This window comes from Mauremys mutica, chromosome 5 (assembly GCF_020497125.1).
Source record: "Mauremys mutica isolate MM-2020 ecotype Southern chromosome 5, ASM2049712v1, whole genome shotgun sequence".
NCBI lineage: Eukaryota > Metazoa > Chordata > Testudines > Geoemydidae > Mauremys > Mauremys mutica.
Genome location: NC_059076.1, coordinates 124,778,843 through 124,803,107, shown reverse-complemented (window position 1 = coordinate 124,803,107; position 24,265 = coordinate 124,778,843). Strand labels below are relative to the sequence as shown.

At 42.4% G+C, this 24,265-nt stretch overlaps 1 protein-coding gene across 3 annotated transcripts in view; it reads right to left on the bottom strand.

Moving 5' to 3' along the window:
• The window catches only part of POLN (DNA polymerase nu), a 258,875-nt gene that overhangs the window by 110,953 nt on the left and 123,657 nt on the right, over positions 1 to 24,265 (bottom strand). For all 3 annotated transcript variants that reach the window (XM_045017374.1, XM_045017372.1, XM_045017373.1), the window contains one exon: positions 1,975 to 2,032. In XM_045017374.1, the coding sequence (XP_044873309.1) occupies positions 1,975 to 2,032 (58 nt within the window). The remainder of the gene's footprint in view (positions 1 to 1,974; positions 2,033 to 24,265) is intronic.

Genomic DNA, 24,265 nt, shown 5'->3' with positions numbered 1-24,265 from the left:
GTAAAACAGGCAAGGTTGCTAAGCATCAAATGTATCTCACAGACCACCACAAATGCAAGGAATTGAAAAGTTAAGCCATCTAACAGCAATTATCCTGTACTCAACAAATAAATAATGAATTAATTTCCTTCTGCAATCACAATTTCCTAGGAAATTATTTCCATGTGTACTGAGTCTTTACAGAAGAAACGACAGGATGACAAGTAAAAGTTAATGCATTACTGGAATCCTATTCTACTTGGTGTAGGAAAGGCAATAATGCTTGAAGTATAGTATATTTCCTCTACTATTGATTGTGACCAACTGATTGTAAAAGTTGCAAAGGAGGAAATGAGAAGGTCTGGAGAAGTTTGCAAAGGAAAGAAAAACCTGAAAAAAAGTAGTTTTGCAAAGTACATATGAGTAGGGCTCCGTGTTGGTCATGGAAGTCGTGGAAGTTTGGATTCTGTGACTTCCTGTGACCTCCATGACTTCTGCAGTGGCCAGTGTGGCTGACTGCAGGGCTGCCCAAGCAACTGGCTCTGGAGCCGGCTGCTCAGATGGCCCTGGGGACAGCGACACCGGCTGCTGCTGGAGTGGCTCTGCAGCCAGCTACTCGGGCAGCCCCGCAGTCAGCCACATCAACTGGTGCAGCTGGCCCTGGGGACCACCTGAGCAGTGGTCCCAGGGGCGACTGGACCTGCTGCAGCTAAGAGCAACAGCTGGCCCCAAAACTTCCCCCGCCCCCGGTGGCAGTTGGAGAAGCCACTGGCCCCCCGGGACGCCCCCTGCGGTGGTGTCCGGAGCACCCGCTGCCGCCCCGGGTCTCCCCCCATAGCAGTGCCCCTCCCCCTAAGATTCATTCAGGAGTATTTATGGTATAAGTCATGGATAGGTCACAGGCCATGATATTTTGTTTCTTGCCCATGACCTGCCCATGACTTTTACTAAAAATACCCATGATTAAATCGTAGCCTTACATATGATCCATGAGCATCATTATTGAATTTTGCCAGACTCAGTCTAAGTCTGCCTATGTGTTGTAGTGCACATTGGGTAGCATGTATATGTATCCACTGTTTGTACACAGATGAAATAACTAAAAATAACATGAGAAATTACAAACTTCCAGCTTTAGCTATTCAGAGTTTTTTCTCATCTCAGATAGACACTTATAATTTTAAGGTTTTTATTGTTATTCCAAACTCTGCTCCTCCTTTCACTTGCACTTATATAAACCCTTTTGCTTCATTATATTGAACCGTGTCCTATTCCAAAGCGTCCTGTGCAAAGCCAACCACTACACCCTCCAAAAACCAAGAGCAACAAAGCAGCAGCAGTGGTCTTGTGCAGCTACCTGCAGGAAGAAAAGGTTATGTAAGCAAGTCTCTCTTACACTACTGTTCGCTGTTGCAGGTCCAGTCCTTTCTCTATCACATGGGTCATGATCCCCTAGGACTTACAGCCCTCTCTATACTATCTTCCTTGAATCCAGTTTATAGCATCCATCTGACTAGCAATCAAAGGATATTTTGGCCCTTAGCTGTTAGTTTGATTTATGTGGCCTAGTCAATCTAACACTGGCACCTCCCTAGGAGAAGCTTTCTCAGATGAAAGCACAGAAAAACTTCTTAGTAAGATAAGGCAGGATAACTTGGTTCCATTACAACGATGCAAGCTCCAAACTGTGAAAAAAGAACACAAACTGAAAGTAGGAGGACTGGCCGGGAGGGCAGAGAATATTTAAATTGATGAACTTGCTTGCATAAATCAAGGAAGAGGCAGCAAACCCACATTCTGTACTGGCAAGAAGCAGCAGAAAGATTAGTTTAAAAGATAATGTTATAATATAACTACACAGTTAGAATGTAGTGTCTCTCCATTTTTGAGATGTTGGTATGCTTTACTAGTACTTGATCACATATTTTTACTCAGACACTTAGATAAATGCATGTCATTTTATAAAACTACATAAACATCAACTTTTGCCTTTACCTTTTACATATTGCTTCTTAATAATTTGAACTGGATGCTTGGAGATACCTTGGATATTCTGTAAATAAAATAACAGGAAGTAAAAATTTACAGGAATTTAAAATGTATTTTAAAAGTATAATTTAGGAGAACATCAAAGATTAATTTGATTGATTATATAATGTTAACATGTTTTATTTGTTTTCTATTAAACAATATTTGAACTATATTTTGACAGTATACATATACTTAATTGTAAAGTATATCATGTAAAATTAAGCATTTTGAATTATATGACATAAAAACCCAATTAATGGAAATCATAATTATGTACAGCATACACTCACCTTTAAGTCATGAAATGTACACTAAAATTTCAAGTATGGAATTGGGGTGTTAGAGATTCTAGTAGGATTAAGTAGAGTAACTAAATTATTGTATCAACAGATGAGAAGCAAGCACAGCAAAACTATGAAAATTGAGCGTGGTCTGGAAAGCCATATTAAGTAGAAGAGAAGGCTATCAAGACTTACATGATGGAGGACCAAAAGCCTAAAAAGCTTAAGAGAAGAGAGGCATTATTATGATAAGAGAGATTTGAGGTAAGTTTTGGGTGGAGTGATTGCCATATATGCAGGTTACTCATGTTGGCTTAGAAATCATTAAATTAGGGTAGGACATTAAATTTGGACTCTTTCATATCACAAAACACAGAAGTGTTCTTTTGCTTATCTAAAAAAATATGTTTTTAGTTAACCCAAGTAGCCATTCTGTGTACTGTATATACTTGGAGCCAATCTGTCAGTGCAGGACAAGATGCTTCAGGGCACCTGGCTGGGCACCCCTTACTGCTCCTTTAGAGGAACAATATTCATCCTAGCTGCAGTTTACAGTTTACATGCTGATAGGCTGATCAAGCCCCCAAGCTAGCAGATCACTTCCCCCAGGGCTGTTATGCACCCAGGGCCAGCTCCAGGCACCAGCGAAGGAAGCAGGTGCTTGGGGCAGCCAATGGAAAGGGGCGGCACGTCCGGGTCTTCGGTGGCAATTTGGTGGTGGGTCCCTCAGTCCCTCTCTTCCTCTTTGAGCTGCCACCGAAGTGCCGCCGAAGAGGAAGAGAGGGAGTGAAGGACCTGCCGCCAAATTGTCGCTGAAGAACAAAGCGGCGCGATTTGAGCTGCCGCCGATCGGCTTTATCTTTTTTTTTTTTTTTTCGCTTCGCCTCCTGGGGTGGCAAAAAAGCTGGAGCCGACCCTGGATGCACCAGCCAGGGTAGTGAGCCAGAATCCTAACCTAAATCTAGAGCAAAATCCGTCTCGGCTGATACACTGATGGGAAGGGCCTGGGCAGGGCTTAAATTCAGCCGGAGATGTCTAGAGCGGAGCTCCAGTAAATATTTCCAAACCCTCAGGAGCCCCTGCATACCCTGCGAGGCTGAAGCCCCGAGCCCTGGTGCCTCCTGTGGGGCTGAAGCCCCATGCTCTATGGCTCTAGGAAATACTCAATGAAAATTTAAGCCCCGGGAAAATTAAGGGTTCTGAACACTCTTCCTCTACTAGCACACCTTTGCAACACAGGACAGTTTTGCCCCATATTTAGCATTTTATTTGCCATTCCACATTTTTCTTCACCCTTTTCTTTGGAACCATCACCTGTTAAAAGCAAGCGGGCATACATTGCTGTAAATTTTTCTGTGACTGAACAAGACAGACACCTGTGGATCTTTGCCCTTCTTTACTATAATATTTCTATGAGAATGGATTTCTGGTTGAATCATGCTTTATGTAAGGATAGGATTCAAGTAAAAAATCTAAGATTTTCCAAAGATATAAGATGTTCTAATGCAGTTGTCTTAGCTTTTGGGACTAAAACTGAACTCTACAGGAATTGTTTATCCTTGAAGGACTCTTATATTCTGATCTTGATTTGTGGATGCACCACCACACATCATAATTCAGACAAGAAGCTTTTTTAAAATTTTAACCTGTTTTATCTCAAATATTATTTTCAGATACTGTAGCATCATAAGCTTAAGCTACCTACTATAGCTGCATATTTAAATTTGTAATAAATTATGGAAGAGGTTGTTTATTAAGTACAGCCAATCTACAAGTATAAAAACTGAGAACCTTGTAGGCTCATCAGTAAAGAAGACAATGCAGGGCTAGGTGTCAAAGGGATAATAATTTAACCTTCCCTTTTAGAGACCTGGGTTCACAGCCTGTAAGAGTTACCAATGAAAGGTATGACTGCAACCAGTAAGGACTATCAGTTAAGTGTGAAACATGACATCCATGATAACTTCCTCCTATTATTTTGTAACACTATTCCCCATCACCTGGCTCCCGAGGACAGCGTTATATCGAGGTAGAAGTGTACTTACAGCAAAGTTCCATTTTATTAACCCATGATTTGAATATTTCAGCAAAAATAAATTAGTTTACCAGCAACAAAACATACCTGCGAAGTCTTCTACCATATTCTCTGAATATCTTGTTCTCCTGGATTGGATTCACATTATGAACGCTAGCACTAGTGATAGCTCTGCTAGTTCCACCATCAGAACATAATTACATATTGATATTGCCCTGGTTTCCTATACCTTTCAGGGTATTTTACTCTCTCAGAGTTCTGGTGAAATTCATGCAGAGAATTAGGGGACCTCTGTCAGCTCTCACAATAAGAACCCAAACCCTACAAGGGAACGTATCAGAGAACAAGTTTTGATGCTTAGTACTTTGTGCTTCTGAAGCAGTGCTGCCCAACATTTTTGTGTTGGAGATCCTTGTAGTGGACGGACACCCTCCAGAACTTTGCATACAATGTTCCCAGCAGAGTTTCTCTGTCTTTTTTTTCTTCATTTTTTCATCTTTATTCTTCCCTTTTGTTTGTCTTTTTTTAAAATGAAGTTTTGCTCCTTCTTCTTCCCCCTTTTTTTGGCTGTCTATCCTTACCTAAAGCCTACATATATGTTCAAAGTGGGGTAGCGAAGGGACTGACTCGCTGCTGGTGCTTCATTGTGGCCAGGAATGATGTAGTAGCTCTCTCCCCACTGGGTGTCTCTGCCAACAGCCAGTCTGTCTTTGTGGCAGTTTGCCTCTTCCTGTGACTTGACCCTCCAGCCAGGTCACTTGAGAGTCTCTCCCTCTCTGAGGTCCTCCATGAACAAAATATGCAAGGGAATTAACACAATCTGAGTTAATAGGAAATAGAGGGAAAGGATTTCTTCTCAAGGTGCCTCTGAATTTGGCTCTCCCTTCCCTCAGGAAGGGGCCTTTGGGCATCAGCGGTCTGGGAAGCTCCTGCCATCGGTCAGTCCTTTCCCCAGGAGCTGAGGGCTGAAGGTCTGTTTTCTTCCTTGGTTTGCCAACAAGTAACAAAAGCTGCTCTCTCCCCATTTTAAGTTCCTCCTCCAGCTTGTGCATGCCTTGCATTTGTGGCATAGCAGAGCTGCTTGAGCCCAGAGTAGCTCCTTAACCCCCTTGTTGTCCAGTGTGGGGTTAGGGTTGCCAGGTGTCCAGTTTTCAACCAAACACCCAGTTGAAAAGGGACCCTTCCCCCAGCTGGGTGAAAATGAGTGAGTGAGTGAGGGTGGGGGAGAGGGGGATGGAGTGAGTGGGACAGGGCCTTGGAGAAGGGGCAGGGCAAGGGTGTTTGGTTTTGTTAGATCAGAAAGTTGGAACCCTATGTGGGGTTTGTATACTCCATCACAGAGGGCACTTTTTGGTTGCTCTGTGGAGTCAAGACATGCTCTCAAAGCTCCGCTAAGTGACATGAGAGAAGAGATGTAAAGTTTGGGCCAGTTAGCTGCTTCCTGATTCTGCAGACCTGTACTTGTGAACCGCTCCTTTACTAAGCATCATGGCTGCTGCAGAAGTAGGGAGGGAAACTGCACTCCACTTGCAGCAGTACATTTGCAGTGCGGAGACAATGTGGATATAGGGTCATGAAGACTTCCCCAACCTGGCCATCCTAAACCAGACTAGCACCTCTTATGTTGGGAAATGCTATTCTAGAGAGATTATACTACAGAAAGATGAAAAATATGCACTATAAGATTTACCATTTGGAAAATTCTATTGTTTGAATATTGATCATGGTAGCTTTCTCAGTGTAGAAGAATAAAAATAGTACTTGGCTATTAACATTTCTACAGGAACTTTGTGAGACAAATAATTACAACAACAAAGATAGATTTCCCAAGATCATGTCTGTAAGGTTTAGAGAGATACAGTATGCAGTACAAAAAATAGGAAAAGTATGGCAGTGATCAAAGTCACCATGGTAACAACATCAGAGCTTGGAACTAATGCGCATATGCAGTTCCAAGTAGTTGGTTTGACTTGTGTGTAGTTGCCACCTAGTGGCTGCTAATGAATTAAAGGCATACATTTTCATTGAGGACAAAGCCACAGACACTGTTTTTCAAAAAGGAAAGATTACTCACAGGTAATGCGGTTGGTCATAACCCTGTTCACTCATCTTATCCAAAAGAGTTATTCAATCTCCAGTCTGTTGGAGTTGGATTTTCTGGACTGGAAAACTGAATAGGGCCCTACACTGTGAGATCTTGTCTAAGTCAGCTTCCACAGACAGTAAGCGATCAGACTAATCATTTTGGAGAGCCAATGACAACAAGGTCACATGCGAGCCAGCAGAATGACCTCTGTCCTATTCTGTCTATCTTCAGTAACACCAAGGTAAGCAATAATTCACTTCTGTGGTCCAATCCTGAGAGAATGCTTCCATTCAGAGTTCTGGGGACAAAGTTCCTGGAGAAGTATCTGGGAAACATTGCTGTCTTTTTAGAGGCAAAGTAGTTGTGATGACTATGACCATAAAATAAAGGGTTAATAGTAATGTTACACATATCACGGTGGTTATACGGAGAAACAACTTGCCTAACTGCAAACTCCTACCTTTGGGGTAATTTTCCCTGGGAGTAAAAGGAACCATTATGGCCTCTAGATTAAAGGGCTGTATTTGAAAGGAGCATGAGGAAACAAACTATTGGCAAAATCTCCACCTATTGAGAGCCATGCAAGGGTGATCAGTCAGTCAGTTCCTTTGGGATCTGAGATCTCAAGACCTTCAAGAGTGCCTTGTGGAGAGAAGGGGTTAACTCATTCAAAAGCCACCAACAGAGCTCTGGAAGGCCTGCAGAACTCAGGCCACTAGAACCAGGGAGAGGAGCAAAGTAGAGGAGAAATAGCTCTCCTTTTAATTGCTCCTTTTGGCAATTCTTCCTTCATTCTTCTTTTCTGTCTCCTTCATTTTACTCAGTGTTTTCTTGTCAGGAGCCAGGAAATAAAGACGGTTAGCAAATAAAGATGAGGTAAATGCTTCTCCATGCCTCCAGCAGACATGAAAAAAACAACTGAGGGAAAGGGGTGGACTAGGTCTTAAGTACTATACTGCAGCTGATTAACTGATCTTAAGTCACATTTCCTGACTAGAAAGTCAAAATACTGAGCATCAATGCTGCTGCCAGGCAGGATGGGAGGAAGAGGATCATATGGCAATATAAACTGAGTTACATACAACTAATACATTACCCTGATTTAAATATTCTAAGTATCCTTAAAGAAAGAAGATAATAATAATATATGGAGATATACCTATCTCATAGAATTGGAAGGGACCTTGGAAGGTCATTGAGTCCAGTCCCCTGCCTTCACTAGCAGGTCCAAGTACTGTCTCTGACTTTTTTGTTTGTTTGTTGCCCCAGATCCCTAAATGGCCCCCTCAAGGAGTGAACTCATAACCCTGGGTTTAGCAGCCAATGCGCAAACTACTGAGCTATCCCTCCCCCCAAAGATTAAGATCACTTAAGAAAGATTAAGATCACTACTTACAACAATGAGGCTTTGGCTACACTTGCATTTCAAAGCGCTGCCGTGGCAGCGCTTTGAAGCGCTAAGTGTAGTCAAAGCGCCAGCGCTGGGAGAAAACTCTCCCAGCGCTGTCCGTACTCCACCTCCCTGTGGGGAATAACGGACAGCGCTGGGAGCACGGCTCCCAGCGCTGGGGCTTTGACTACACTGGCGCTTTGTAGCGCCGCAATTTGCAGCGCTGCAGAGGGTGTGTTTTCACACTCTGCTGCAGCGCTGCAAATTTGTAAGTGTAGCCAAGCCCTGAGAAGCTAATGTATGTAGCAGTGCTGCGAGTATAAAGAAAGAATAATGAAGGTAGTTTTACATAACATATGTAAAAGATATAATTAACTAAATAGTAAATTCCTAAACTAATTATTATTGCTCAGATTGTTTTTTAAATGTAATGATGAATAAAAATAATCTAAAGAGATATTTCATAGAGATGGCTAAAAAATGGTCCCTAAAATGTCTTTTTTTCACAGAAATTTCTAAATTTGAAATTTTTAGCAGGTCTAGTATTGAATGTAGAAGTTTAATGTAATGAAAGCCATATTAAAACATTAGGTTTATCTATCACTGGAAAGCACAAGTTTCATATTGTCAGTCAGGGCCGGCTCCAGGCACCAGCTTATCAAGCAGGTGCTCGGGGCGGCAACTCCAGAGAGGGGCGGCACTTTCATGTATTCGGCGGCAATTCGGCGGAGGGTCCCTCACTCCTGCTCAGAGCGAAGGAGCTCCCGCTGAATTGCTGCAGATCGCGACTTTTTTTTTTTTTTTTTTTGGCTGCTTGGGGCGGCCAAACCCCTGGAGCCGGCCCTGCTGTCAGTAGACATAGAAAAGGATGGACAAGCCATACTCCTCTGTCTACCATGAATCAGGTCATATCTGCATTTTGCTTTGATGCAGTGGTGCAGGAACACTTTGAATAGGGGGGTGCTGAAGGCCAGCCCTGTTACCCCTGTCCATTGCCCCGCAGAGCCAGCAGCCGGGGGCAGTGGGCTGACAGCGGATCCCCAGCTAAAACCTAGGGGTGCTGCAGCACCCACCGCAACCCTAGTTCCTGCGCTAGTCTCTGTGCTAGTCTCCTCCATTGTTACCCTTGGTAGAACATTAGAGGTTCCAATTTTTCTAATGTAGTTCCAGTCATAGTGGGGAAAAGACTCGGCACTATTAGTAGCTCATCTCAAAAGGTATCACAGATTTTGAGTAAGATGGAACAAGAGGTGAAACTGCCCTAAGATTTGAGGAAAGGCCACAGTTTACTTTTGACTATCAGAAGTACACAACCAGAACATGAACCATTTTTCCTTACTGTTTCCAACAAGCTGAAGTGGCTTCTGGAGGATGCAATGTAGTCTCAGCAACACAGGCTATTTCTAAAAGCTGCAAAAAATAAAAATTAATGCTGAGAAAATATTTTTAAATTTTGAAAAATGGAAAAAATATTGGACAATTGAAAAGGATTAGAAAAATGAAAAATATAAAAAATGAATTTTAAACATTTAGATGGGGTCGTTGCATTCCTTAGGGATAGAGGAAGAGAACCTTTCAGCCAGTCCCAGCCTTAGTGTTTAGAACTGTAAACGCATCATCACTTTTTTCTAGTTTAAGCCCTGATTACTAGTCCATTAAAAGGTCCCGACTTGAAGATGCAATGCTTCTTCTCTAATAAATGATTATATAATGATACTTATCACGCTGAAAATCAGATGGCTGTAGATGTGTTTTGCAGACAGAATAAACTGGGATGAGTATAAAATTTTCCGATAGCTCCTGAAAAAGAATTCTCACTTCATCCTCCTTCTCTTTTCTAGATTCATTACAATAAAGGTAGCAATCCACACTTTGATAGTAGAGATTAGATTTTTGTTTCTCATGCATGTGCTATGTGCAGCATTTACAAAATTCTGATTTCAAAATTTTCCAGCTCGTCCTCACTTTCAAATATAGATTGTCAAGCCTTTAAATTTATTGCAGTATGAAAGGGTTATCAATCAACAAAACAGACAATAAAAACATCCCTCTAGACTATAAAAACTATTTAAATCCTACTTGTAGTATATTAATTTGGTACTTCTCATGCAGGGTACCATGATACTATGGTACCATGATACTATGGTACCATGAGGATTGGCCCAAAAGAAATCTGATGAGGTTCAAGAAGGACAAGTGCAGAGTCCTGCACTTAGGATGGAAGAATCCCATGCACTGCTACAGAATAGGGACTGAGTGGCTAGGCAGCAGTTCTGCAGAAAAAGACCTAGGGGTTACAGTGGATGAGAAGCTGGATATGAGTCAACAGTGTGCCCTTGTTGCCAAGAAGGCTAATGGCATTTTGGGCTGTATAAGTAGGGGCATTGCCAGCAGATCGAGGGACGTGATCATTCCCCTCTATTTGACATCGGTGAGGCCTCATCTGGAGTATTGTGTCCAGTTTTGGGCCCCACACTACAAGAAGGATGTGGAAAAATTGGAAAGAGTCCAGCGGAGGGGAACAAAAATGATTAGGGGGCTGGAGCACATGACTTCTGAGGAGAGGCTGAGGGAACTGGGATTGTTTAGTCTGCAGAAGAGAAGAATGAGGGGGGATTTGATAGCTGCGTTCTACTACCTGAAAGGGGGTTCCAAAGAGGATGGATCTAGACTGTTCTCAGTGGTACCAGATGACAGAACAAGGAGTAATGGTCTCAAGTTGCAGTGGGGGAGGTTTAGGTTGGATATTAGGAAAAACTTTTTCACTAGGAGGGTGGTGAAGCACTGGAATGGGTTACCTAGGGAGGTGGTAGAATCTCCTTCCTTAGAGGTATTTAAGGTCAGGCTTGACAATGCCCGGGCTGGGATGATTTAGTTAGGGATTGGTCCTGCTTTGAGCAGGGGGTTGGACTAGATGACCTCCTGAGGTCCCTTTCAACCCTGATATTCTATGATTCTATTACACTACTACAGGCACATAAGAATCAGGATGTGAGATTTACAGGAAATAGGTTCACAAGCAAAGAAAACTCATCTTTATTTCTTCTAAGTAATATTTCTCCACATTTAAAAGGAAATAGCTTAGATCAACCTTGTATTATCTATTCCAGTACTAGAGGAATACAAATATACTAAAGAAAGTTCAAATAGCCATAAACATTTTGGGTAAATGAGGTCAGATACTCAGAGGTGATTATAGGTGTTTCACTGAGGGAGTGAATAAAGGTTACTTACCACTAACTATGGTTATTTGAATGGAATATCTGTACATATTTACACTTCTGACATATGCAAGTACCTTCAGTGAAGTCTGAATGTTCTGGAAAATAGTGACTGTAGGGACTACTCATATGCTCTCTTGTATCACCAAACATTCCAGTTCTTTCCACTTACTCACAATCCTCTAATAAAGGGGCAGACTGTCCATAGCCCTTTTATGGGTGTGCATTGTAGTGGAGGAGGGCTCAAGGAGCTTTTCTCTCTTGTGAACTCTGTATAAAGGTCACAAATAATCAGTGCAGGGAATGAACAAAACAAAAGTCTCCAGTACTAAAATCATTTGAGTTGCAAAGAAAGCTAATCCTACCTGACTTCTGAACTGATCATGCAGACGTTAAAAACAGCTGTCAGAACACATTTGAGTTTCTCTAACCCAAAGGATCTTCCTAGTATGGCAAGAGAGCAGGGCTGAAACACTTGCTACATGCCTTTAGTCAGCCTTAAAAAGATACTTACCTCACAGCTCCTGGTTAATTTACCTACAGATTGCCTGGTGCTTTAGAATAGCTGGTGGTACTTTAGAATAGTACTATACTCCACAATGATGGATCATAACCAAGAAGTGCTCATATTTATTAGGCACTGTTTCTGTCTAATAATTCTAGGAACAAAGCCATGTGGGAAATCATAGGGAAATAAGCAAGTGGTATTTATATGTAAGAATACTTTCTACTTCTGGAATTTTATTTGTGATTTTTCTTTTTGTGCTAAACAGTTTGTTTAAATTCAACAATCCCAACTTGTTTATATTGTATGTGTTTAAATTATCATTACTAGAGGGATTTTGGCTCCCTTGGCATGACTTGTGGTGAAGCTGTCTTACATGATATTACCCTATGGTATTAGTCAGCATTAGATTTATATAATGTAAAGAAAATCACTTTCGTTAATAGGTTTTCACCAGAGAGAGCAGACCACATTAATCTGTGTTCACTGACTGGAAGCGAAGCTTCAGTATTCTATAGAGTGATTCCATATAACCTTGAAGTTCAATTGCTATTATAAATCAGATTTTTTTTAGTAACCCTCCCACTCCCAAAATTAGACAGCTACTTTCTTAGTCTGTTTCATTTGACTAAGTTCATAAGAAAATAACATGTATTAGCCAGTACATAATTTAGTGGAGTTTTGGCTGTGTCCATGATATTTTTTGTATGCCATATACCTTTCTATTTTTGAAACATAAATATAATAATTTTTACAGCTTTAAGTGTTGCTGAATTATAATAATAATAATATATGGAAATATACCTATCTCATAGAACTGGAAGGGACCCCAAAAGGTCATTGAGTCCAGCCCCCTGCCTTCACTAGCAGGACCAAGTACTGATTTTGCCCCAGATCCCTAAGTGGCCCCCTCAAGGAGGGAACTCACAACTCTGGGTTTAGCAGGCCAATGCTCAAACCACTGAGCTATCCCCCCACCTTTAATTACTTATGAATTCGGTTAAAATGGTTGAAAAAATAACACTTCAATCCAATCAAAATATGGCTAGTTTGCTTTCCAGTAATCTGTAAGTATTATCCCTACAGTTTAAATAACACTAAGTTATAAGTTTTACTTATGTAACTTCCATGTCCATGACTTCCACACAAGTCAATGGAACTAATCACACATTTGAGTGCCTTACTGAATTGCGACCTTCCCTGTGATGTGGTCAATGGGTCGGAAACACAGAATCCTAACCTCAGGTCTTCGCAGGCATGCAGCAATTGATTTTCAATTCTTATTTTAATAGTCATGCACATTTATTTGTAAGTCTACAAATACATCTTTGTCTTGTTTACAGACCCTATAGGTTAATTTATTAAAACAAATTTTAAACTTTTTAGTTCACCTTTTCCTATTTCGCAATAAAAAAGAAAAGTTACTAATCTTTCATTAAGTGGAGTGCTTTGAGTTGTATTGTAAATATGTATTCCACTTATGGTACACAGATACTCCATATGCTCAAAATCAGAATAATTTGGCCAGCAGTGTTTGCCAGGGCTGTACATAGAATCATGGAACTGGAAGGGACCTCGAGAGGCCATCTAGTTCAGTTCCCTGCACTCAAGGCAGGACTAAGTATTATCTAGATGATCCCTGAAAGGTGTTTGTCGAACCTGTTCTTAAAAATTCCCAATGATGCAGATTCCACAACCTCCCTAGGCAATTTATTCCAGTGCTTAACCACTCTGACAGTTAGGAAGTTTTTCCTAATGTCCAACCTAAATGGACCTTGCTGTAATTTAAACCCATTGCTTCTTGTCCTATCCTCAAAGATTAAGAAGAATAATTTTTCTCCCTCCTCCTTATAACAACCTTTTATGTACTTGAAAACTATTATCTCCCCTCTCTTTCTTCTTTTCTCCAGACTAAACAAACCCAATTTTTTCAATCTTCCCTCATAGGTCATGTTTTCTAGACCTTTACTCATTTTTGTTGCTCTTCTCTGGACTTTCTCCAATTTGTCCACATCTTTCCTGAAATGTGGTGCCCAGAACGGGACACAATACTCCAGTTGAGTAATCAGCGTGGAGAAGAGCTGAAGAATTACTTCTCATGTCTTGCTTACAATACTCTGGCTAATACATCCCAAAATGATGTTTGCTTTTTTTGCAACAGTGTTACACCGTTGACTCATATTTAGCTTGTGAGCCACTATGACCCCCAGATCCCTTTCCACAGTACTCCTTCCAAGGCAGTCATTTCCCATTTTGTATGTGTGCAACTGATTGATTGTTCCTTCCTAAATGAAGTACTTTGCATTTGTCCTTATTTAATTTTATCGTCTTTACTTCAGACCATTTCTCCAGTTTGTCCAGCTCATTTTGAATTTTAATCCTATCCTCCAAAGCACTTGCAACCTCTCCCAGCTTGGTATCATCCACAAACTTTATAAGTGTACTCTCTATGCCAATATCTAAATCACTGATGAAGATATTGAACAGAACAGGACCCAGAACTGATCCCTGTAGGACCCCACTCGTTATGCCCTTCCAGCATGACTGTGAACCACTGATAACTATTCTCTGGGAATGATTTTCCAACCAGTTATGCACCCACCTTATGGTAGCTCCATCTAGGTTGTTTTTCCCTAGTTTGTTTATAAGAAGGTCATGTGAGACAGTATCAAAAGCCTTACTAAAGTCAAGATATACCATATCTACTACTTCTCCCCTATCCACAAGGCTTGTCACCCTGTCGAAGAAAGCTCTCGGGTTGGTTTGACATGATTTGTTTTTGACAAATCCATGCTGACTGTTATTTAACACCTTATTATCTTCTAGGTGTTTGCAAATTGATTGCTTAATTATTTGCTCCATTATCTTTCCAGGTACAAAAGTTAAACTGACTGGTCTGTAATTCCCCAGGTTGTCCTTATTTCCCTTTTTATGGATGGACACTATATTTGCCCTTTTCCAGTCTTCTGGAATCTCTCCCGTCTTCCATGACTTTTCAAAGATAATTGCTAATGGCTCAGATATCTCCTCAGTCAGCTTCTTGAGTATTCTAGGATGCATTTCAACAGGCCCTGGTGATTTGAAGACATCTAACTTGTCTAAGAAATTTTCGACTTGTTCTTTCCCTAGTTTAGACTCTGATCCTACCTCATTTTCACTGGCATTCACTATATTAGATGTCCAATCACCACCAAACTTCTTGGTGAAAACCGAAACAAAGAAGTCATTAAGCACCTCTGCCATTTCCACATTTTCTGTTATTGTCTTTCCCCCCTCATTGAGTAATGGGCCTTGGTCTTCCTCTTGCTAATGTATTTGTAGAATGTTTTCTTGTTTCCTTTTACGTCCTTAGCTAGTTTGATCTCATTTTGTGCCTTGGCTTTTCTAATTTTGTCCCTACATACTTGTGTTATTTGTTTATGTTCATCCTTTGTATTTTGACTGAGTTTCTACTTTTTGTAGGACTCTTTTTTGAGTTTTAGATCATTGAAGGTCTCCTGGTTAAGCCAGGGTGGTCTCTTGCCATACTTCCATGAGAGCCTGTACCTCTCTAATTTTTCTAGCAGATGTAATTGCTACCAAAAAAAAGTTTTTATAGATAAGTGCAATAAGGAGCAGCTTTCCTTGGGTTCAAAGATACTGAACCCAGCCCTTTTTGCTGCCAACTCTGACTGGCAGAAGGGTTACAAATCTATTAACCTTTAGACTGGTCATAGTGCAACTCCTGACCAACCCATGAAAATGGTTGTTTGGAAGCAGGTGTAGAGTGGGATAAAAATAGTAGCCCAGGCAGAAGGTCTCCATTTCTGCAAGCACTGCCTCTTTCATGGGGGCTCCAAGATTTTTTGATGGAAAAAGGAATCAGGTGATGGTCTTTATATGAAGCAAGTAAGAGGGCTCTGCTTTCTCGTAGAATCCAAAGCATTAAACCCCACGAGACCAGAGTATGGCCCAGGAATCTTTCAATGAGTGAAGTATCTCATCAGTTTTCACACTGAAAAGATCCAGGCCCTCAAAGGGAAGATATTAATGAAATTCTATTATGCCACATTATAGATGTTTGCAATATAATTTCAAAGGCATTTACAAATCCAAAATCATCCCTGTTGACACAACAAGATGCAAATTGCACTTGCCTATACTGCTGCCGTGCTCTAGGGGCATTCATTTGGGAGAGGGCAACTGGTAGTACCACCCAGTAGGATTTCCACAAGGGGCTGAGTGGGCAGTTCTAGTTTGCACCAGAGGCTCCAAAGTAGCACCACCAGCTGAGGATATCTAAGACAGTGGTTTTCAACCTTTTTTTCATTTGCAGACCCCCAGAAAATTTCAAATGGAGGCACGGACTCCTATGGAAATCTTAGACAGTCTGCAGACCCCCAGGTTGGAAACTATTGGTCTAGGAAACAAAGTGAAGCAGCACATCCCCAGCTACCTTAACAAAACCTACTCATCAGTCAAAATAGCTCACATCTGGGACTAAGCTGGTCACCTGTCTCTCTCTGAACAGAAAAGGTTTACAGGTACTTTACAGTACTATAAACCTCCCTTCAAAAAAGGCTAAACTTCTCTGAGGAGCTATCTGTCAGGATGTGCTTTAGCAAAAGGCCATGGGTGAATTTGGTCACATTAGTAAATATTTTATTATGTGCTAAAATATATTTTAGTTCATATTATGTTGGATTGTGTGAAAACTCATTTCTGAGCTACTAATTTTAATTGTTCTAAACGATTGTTCATATGTTATCCTTGTAGTATGTTAAGGAGAAATAGTAGCAAATAAATGGAGTAGGAAATTTTTTCAAAAGTAGCCCCTAAAATTATGCATATAAATTTTATATGCACACGTATTCAGTTTGTGTACACTCAAAATTTTGTAGCAGAAAAATGGCTTCCTTAATTTTAGAGGTAAGATTGGTGCCCCTTAGAAAATTTTGCCAAGTGTGAATGAGCTATTTAACATTACATTTTTCTTTTTGGTTGACGTTTTGGGCTGTTGGCTAGAAGACTGATTAAAATGTATTGTGCCTTCCAAAATTTGAGATGCGGCCTACCAGTCTGTTTTTTTACAAATAGAAATGTTTTTCTCTGTGTTGATTTCTGTATGACAGCGGGTGTATGTAAGCTTTGCACTATTTATCTCCAAGTACAACCCCAAACTACATAATTATATATAAAAAGATCATCTTAAATAATAAATAGGGTTTAGCTGTGTGTCTGCCCTCATCATCTTATTTCAGCGTTACAGATTCCACCACATGATGCTCCAGGCTTTTGAGGTCAAGATGCAACAAAGCATGCTAGGATTTGTAGTCTCCACACAGACCATACCACTATATTAATTATGCAGTTTGCTATGTTACATAGATTATGCATAAGGTTAAGATTTAGGTTAAGATTTTGTCAGTTATTTTTAATAAGTCACGGACAGGTCACGGGCAATAAACAAAAATTGACGGAAGCCTGCGACCTCCCCCTGACTTTTACTAAAAATGACTGACAAAATGCGGGGGGTGGGGAGGTGTCCAGCACCCACCACTGCTGTGGCTCTGGGGTCCCCCTGTCACCCGCAGTAGCTGAGAGTACTGGAGTTCCCACACTGCCCGAGCTGGGAACTGCAGGGCCTGAAGCGGAAAATGTCACAGAGGTCTCTGGAAATAACAGATTCCATGACCTCCGTGATATCATCTTAGCTTTAATTATGCACACTGCTTTCCAAAATTGCCAAGGGTATGCACAGAACTTACAGGGGATATCCATAAAGGCAGTTCTCACAGAACTAAGCTCTTTGGGGTAGGGGCGGTCTTTTTGTTCTGTGTTTGTTCAGTGCTAGCACAATGGGGTCCTGGTCTTTGACTAGGGCTCCCAGGTGCTATGGAGGTAATAATAAATAAATAACAACCTTTAATAATTTGGTTATAATTACCATAGAATTCTCAATGCTTCTTTTGTTCAATTGCTTTGATTATGTAAATTCTCATTAAATTCTTGTCAGTGTGCTCATTCACTGCGGAGTAGTGGGTCCAATTCTGGGTGCTACACTTTAAGAAAGATGTGGACAAATTGGAGAGAGCACAGAGGAGAGCAACAAAAATGGTAAAAGGTTTAGAAAACCTCACTTATGAGGAAAGGTTAAAAAAACTGGGCATATTTAGTCTTGAGAAAAGAAGACTGGAGGGGGACCCAATGATAGTCTTCACATACGTTAAGGGCTGTTATAAAGTGAATGGTGATCAACTGTTCTTCATATTCACCAAGGATAGGATAAGTAGTAATTGGTTTAGTTGGTTTTCACACCTCAGCTGCTGGAACAGGGCCTCATCCTCCCTGATTGATCTAACCTCATTATCTCTAACTTGCTTCTTGCTTGCTTATATATACACCTGCCCCTGGAAATTTCCATTGCTTGCATCCGAAGAAGTGGGTATTCACCCACGAAAGCTCATGCTGCAAAACGTCTGTTAGTCTATAAGGTGCCACAGGATTCTTTGCTGCTTCTACAGAACCAGACTAACACGGCTACCCCTCTGATACTTTGTAGCAACGGAGATTCAAGTTAGATATTAGGAAAAACTTTCTAACTATAAAGGATAGTGAAGCATTGGAACAAGTTACCTAAGGAGATTGTAGAATCCCTGTCACTGGGTTTCTTTAAGAACAGGTTAGACCGGGGTCAGCAACCTGCGGCTCCAGAACCACATGCAGCTCTTTGGCTGAACTGGCTCTTTGGGAACCGGCCAATGGGAGCTGTGAGGATGGTGCTGGGGGTGGCACAGCGCAGCGCAGCCTGCCTGTTGAGCCCTGCTGTACCACTGGCTGGGAGCCACCTGTGGTAAGTGCCTCCTGGACACAGCCTGCACCTTGCACCCCATCCCGCACCCAAACCCCCTGCCCCAGGTTAGAACCCCCTCCTGCAACCAAACTAAGACCCCACACCCCCTCCTGCACCCCAATCCCCTGCTTTGTAATCAAGGAAGACTGGCACCCAGCAGAAAAGGTGAGAAGTTTGCATGCAGGGGATTCGGAGTCAGATACAAAGCCAGGGTGAGGTTCTCATAAGAACATAATCCACCGCAGCACGGGTGTAGTTACTGTGTCATCTTGGGTACACAATGCTCCTAGCACCCCGTGATTCAGAAGGGCAGAGACCACTCAGTCCCCAGGGAGCACACACATTGTACAGTGACATCACATTACTGTGACCCCCTGCCAGGATATTGGCATTATTCAGAGACTCACTTGAGGGACTGTCACATCACTGCAGGCCCTGTAGCAAATGCATTTTAACATACTCAAATGTGAACGCAAGTATTTGCAGGAGAGATGGGTCCAAAAACTTATTTGTATATCAGTAACATCAATAGACCCAACTGAGATCAGGTCTCCATTGTGCTAGGTGCTGTACAAACACAGGGGGTGTGCCTACATTGCAATCAGAAGAGTGATTGCAGCTCTGCTAGCTTTAATCTAGCTACCCTGGCTAAAGATATCAGTGCAGATGCAGTGGCATGGACTCACCATGGTTTAACACCATGGCTACATACTCAGGCTGTGGGCAGTCTGGTACAGTCCTTGCTGAAGCACGTAGATTCTAGTCACATTAAAAGTATTGGTGAGTAGTAATACCTTTAATATGTTCAATTATTATTAGCTGATAAATTCTAACTCTACAAGTAGCTTTGTGTGTGATGCGGCTCTCGAAATATTTTGGTTAAAGACAAAAACAAAAAAATGGCTCTTCTTTGAAAGGTTGCTGACCCCCTGGGTTAGACTAACACCTGTCAGGGATGGTCAAGGTTTACATGGTAGTGCCTCAGCACATGGGGGCTGGACTAGATGAGCTCTTGAGGTCCCTGCCAGCCCTAAATTTCTATGATTCTATGATTCACTTTAAAACAAAAACCAACAAGAATAAAAGGTGGATAAAGCATTTTAGTCTCCAAGGATGTAAATCCAGCCCCTTTCACAAGTACTAAAACCTTCATTAAAATACATTTAAAGTTTAAAACAGCAAAAAGAACCATAAACACATTAGAACTTGACAACGTGTACTTAAAAATTCTAAGACCCTTTTGGAAGTACTAATGCAGTCATAGTCATCTTGTGACTGCATAGTATTGGGACAAATAAATAAAAGGAAACATGATCCAATATTAAAATACACTTTGAACGCAAGAGATACAGAAAGAACAGAGTTCTATAATAAATGGCATGTGTGTCCTGACTTTCTCTATCAACACGTCAGCACATCTGAGTGATGCATTGTTTTGTATCAGCTAAAAAATATGACACTGAATTGCTTTGATCCAAAGGTCTAAGAATATGCCTAGACAAAGTCAGTCCAATTTCTCATCCCTGTTAAGACAATCTATCATTATTTTAGTGAAGCTGATGTCACAGCATACTTATCTGAAAAATGTTTTTTGCTAACTCTAGATAATGTTAAAAGAAGCCTTCCAACTAGACGCCTCAAATGAACATGGCAGAAGTATCACTTATGTGCCACTTTCCAGGGTGTTTTCCAATAAAGATCCATTTTTTTCATAATTAATCAAGACATACTAAAGCAGGTACAGCACAAAGTTTAATGGCTATACTGTAACATTACTTGCCCATTTCACAATACTAATGTTGGATAAGCAACGTATGTGTCTAATTTACATGAAGGCTGTGCATAACAGTACTCTTATCTTCATAAAAAGTGTATTCTTTCTTTCAGATAATCGTGAAAATGTACACTGTATCTTTGTACTTTTAGAATTTAAAAGAAGAGAGAGTCATAGCCTACTGGTTTCTGCAGCTGTGACAACAGAAACACTTTATACCTTTAGATCAAGGATTAATCATTGTTTGATGAATTTCTATGCCTCAATTTAAGTAAATACTAACTGGAAAGTATTCTAGAATTCTTTCCAATAGTGCACAGAAATCATGTTTCTGTTCCTAATTAAAACTTTGATCATATGAGGACTTTCTAAAATGTGCTACTGTCTTAACTGCATAACTCTTGTGATGCTGTGGATGTGTATTTCTATCTCTCTCTTTTCTGCTCCAAAAGAGCAGAAAAGAGCACTGTTTCCTTTCAATGAGACTTTCTTGGCAAGATATTTTAAATATATGGATTATTGTTTTTCCTAAAGGCAAGAAAAAGTACTTACCAATATGTTAGTTGTTATATATTGCTTCTTCAGAGTCACACTGTAGGAGTTGTACACCATGCTCATAAGCTATAGAATCATTGATAACAATGAAGCCAGTAGGGGGCACTTCTGCACGTGCAAGTATCTAGATAATGTATGGCCTGAGGCTATAAAACGCTCCCTCTGGATTCCTATTCAGTTCCTTTCTGTCTCAAGGTGTCCCAAAAAAGTCTCTACAGAAGAGGGAATGAAGAGTCATGTGGATCTGCAAAGTGAGTAACCTTCTTTCTTCCTTCTTGAACTGCCTCTTTAGAGCAATACTGAATTATACTGGCAACAGTATCATGATTCAGCAGGACTGCTCAGAAGAACTCAAACAAGGATAGAGCCACTGCCCTCCCAAATGAAGACTATGATTCAGTTCTAAAATGAAAAAATGTCTAGGTGCCCACTTGATAAAATTTTAAGAATAGAAATATTACACAGACAAGCAGCTGATGTAGGCATTCCTCTCAGAATTATTTCTTAATCCTTCTGTTTCACCCTGCTCATAACAGACTTAAAGACACTGAACTAAGAGGGCTTTGGCCTTCTCTCCATAAACAACAGTTAAACAACAAAGTTACAGCATGGCTTAGTTCTTTCCAAATATTAATTATGTCCTTTTAATATCTAGTCTGTGCAATCTTATTTCCCCTAGAAGACTGTGAGGCCTAGGAAAAAAAATATAGGAAGAGTTGTACTGTTTTATTATCATAAAAAAAAATCTGTTATCATCCTTAGCAAAATTTTCAGATAAGATTTAAAAACGCATTTCATCCTTATGAAAGGTACTATAGCAGATTCAGCCATAAGAACCTGCAGTTCACTTTTCCAAATCTCCAACTTTTCTGTCCACATACATTCTTAGCATGGACTTAAGAACTCCATTGAACCTGTTTGTCTCTGGGTGGTAAGGAGCAGACTTTAACTGTTTAATCCCACAGTTCTTCCACAATTCACTCAATATTCAGGGACATAAAGTTTGACCCTCTATCTGATAGGATTTCCTTTGGAAAGCCCACCCTGCTGAATATAGAGAACAGTACATCTGCAACAGTCTCAACTTCCACATTTGCCAGATGACTGCCTCTGGATATCTGGCAGCAAAATTGACAAATAATATACATCTTTTCCCAGTTTTGGATAGCCTAGGAAATTATATCCGTGTCAACCCTGTAAATGCTTCTTTAATCACAGGTAAAGGCTGCAACAGAGCCTTGTGGTAACTGTTGGTTTCTTCCACTTCTGACATAAATCATAAGTTTTACAATACTTAACTCCTGAATATGGAGCCAACAGAAATTTTTCTTAAGCCTCATAAGTTCTCCCTATTCTCAAGTGACCTGCAAATGGGCAATTGTGCATTAATTGTAGCAGCTCTGCACGATCCCTTTTGGGCACTATAAATTGGCTCAAATTGGCCCCAGGCCATGTATTCTTCCCGACTGTGGCTTCTGTGTACACTCTACCCTCCTACATAAAGAACCTATCCCTGTTTTCTCTGTTGGGGCATTAGTGCAGATAGCCTCCCTTATGCTTTCTACAGAAGGTCATCATCTTGCTCTGTGTCATTTACATTGGCATCTTTAATAAACTCTTTATCAAATTCCAATAAATCAGACCTTGCAAAATTCACTAGGCAAAATTCACCCTGTAGCAGGGTGGTCACCCATTCCTGGCCTGAAAGGGGTTAAAAGCCAGCCCTGGGAGCCTTAGGCTGGGCTGATTGGGAGGCCACAGGGGAAGGACCTGCCTGGGAAGCTCCTGTGGCAGGCCAGCCACAGCCTCTCACTGCAGCAGGAATCGAAGCCGTCCACAGCCCACCTGCTCCCCGACGACTGGAGGAAATCTTGGAGACGACTGGCCCTGCCGAACACAGAGGACCCGACATCTCATGGGAAATCCCAACACAGACTCTGGTAGGAAGTGACCCAGGGAGGGTGACAGAGTGGTACCTCTCACCCGCGGAAACTCAGCATGTTTCGGTAGGACCTCTTCCCCCCCACTGAGTCAGTGGCAAGCTGCTACACCACTGTTAGGGCTCTGGGCTGGGGCCCGGTGGAGTTGGTTGGGCCCGGGCCCCCCTACCGGGGCTGCCACACCCCATAAGGGGTGCCCCAACACTACAGACTCTGGCCGCTAGGCTGCGCTGCCCTGCACCAAAGGGCTGCTTTATAGACTGTTACCGATAGGCCACACTGCCCTGATCCTAGGGGCGTGGACCATCACATGTGGTGGAGAATGTGGGCAGAAGCAGTCCACCCCTGGCACAAGGGGCCAGGGCAAGGACTGTGAACTATTGCCTGAGAGAAGCAAGGGGATAATGGAGCCGGGTTATGCGGAGGTGTTCTTCGTCGAGGGTTCCTGTGCTGTTCCAGGCTGGGCTCCAGGGTCTGGTCCCCTGAGGAAAGGGGCAGTCCGACAGCCTGAAAGGCTTGAGAGACTTATGGAAGAGCTCGGGGAGACTCAGCAGAGACAGTGGGAGGCTCAATGGGCCTTGCAGGCACAATTGGGGCAGCTGACAGAGGAGCAGCGGGCCCTGGGGAAACTCCTGCGGATGGAGTTCCCAAAAGACCACCAGGACTGGTGGGAGAAGCCCAGCGCTGGGGCCAGGAGGCCCGGGACAGGGCGCCGGGCATGTTACACCTGTGGGTGGCATGGACATGTGAGGGTAACTTGTCCCGATGGGGGCAGGGAGCCTCACCCAGGATGAGGGAAGGGAGAAGCCCCTACGAGAAGCCACCTGGCGAGGGAAGTCAGGAGGCAAGGAAGGTGTTGGACCTGTGGGCGGTGGGGGCACCTATGCAGGGAGTGCCCTGCGCCGAGGAGCACTACCCAGGGCAACCCAAGCAGGGCTGGCCCTGAGAAGTACCAACAGAGTAAGCCAGGGCCCAAGGCAGTAATGGGGTGGCGAGCCTGCTTTGGCTGCTATGAATGGGACCACATAAAAAGGAACTGCCCCCTTGGAGGAGGGAAAACTCCAGTGGAGGGGCCTGAGAACCCAAAGGAGTCAAGGTCCGGCCAGGTAGCTGCTGCAGAGAGGGCAGACCACCTGCCTGGGAGCCACCCACAGGGGATGGCGGACAAGGAGACTGGAACAGAGTGGTCCCCGCAAGAGGCCAGGACCCATGCGATAGTGGATCAGGTCGCAGTAGGCACCCAGACCCTGAAGGAAGAGGGCCTGAGGGAGTTTGACCTGCATGCGTGGCTGGAGGCTGCAGAGCGGGCCCTCTGCAAGGCCAAAGCGAGTGGTGTGGACCTTGCTAAAGAATATGTGGCCAGCCCATCGTGGATGAGGAGGTCCACTTGTGGAAACAGCTGGAGGAGTCTGAAAAGAAGCGGGCAGCTCTGGAGGCGCATGAGCGACTGGTCCAGGCCAAGAGACCCCCCCGCTACCCCCAGGGGTGGTGATCTTGAGGGGGGGGCGTGTAGCGGGGTGGTCACGCGCTCCTGGCCTGAAAAAGGTTAAAATCCAGAGCTTGGAGAGGGATGGGGCTGGGAGCCTTAGCCTGGGCTGATTGGGAGGCCGCAGGGGAAGGACCTGCCTGGGAAGCT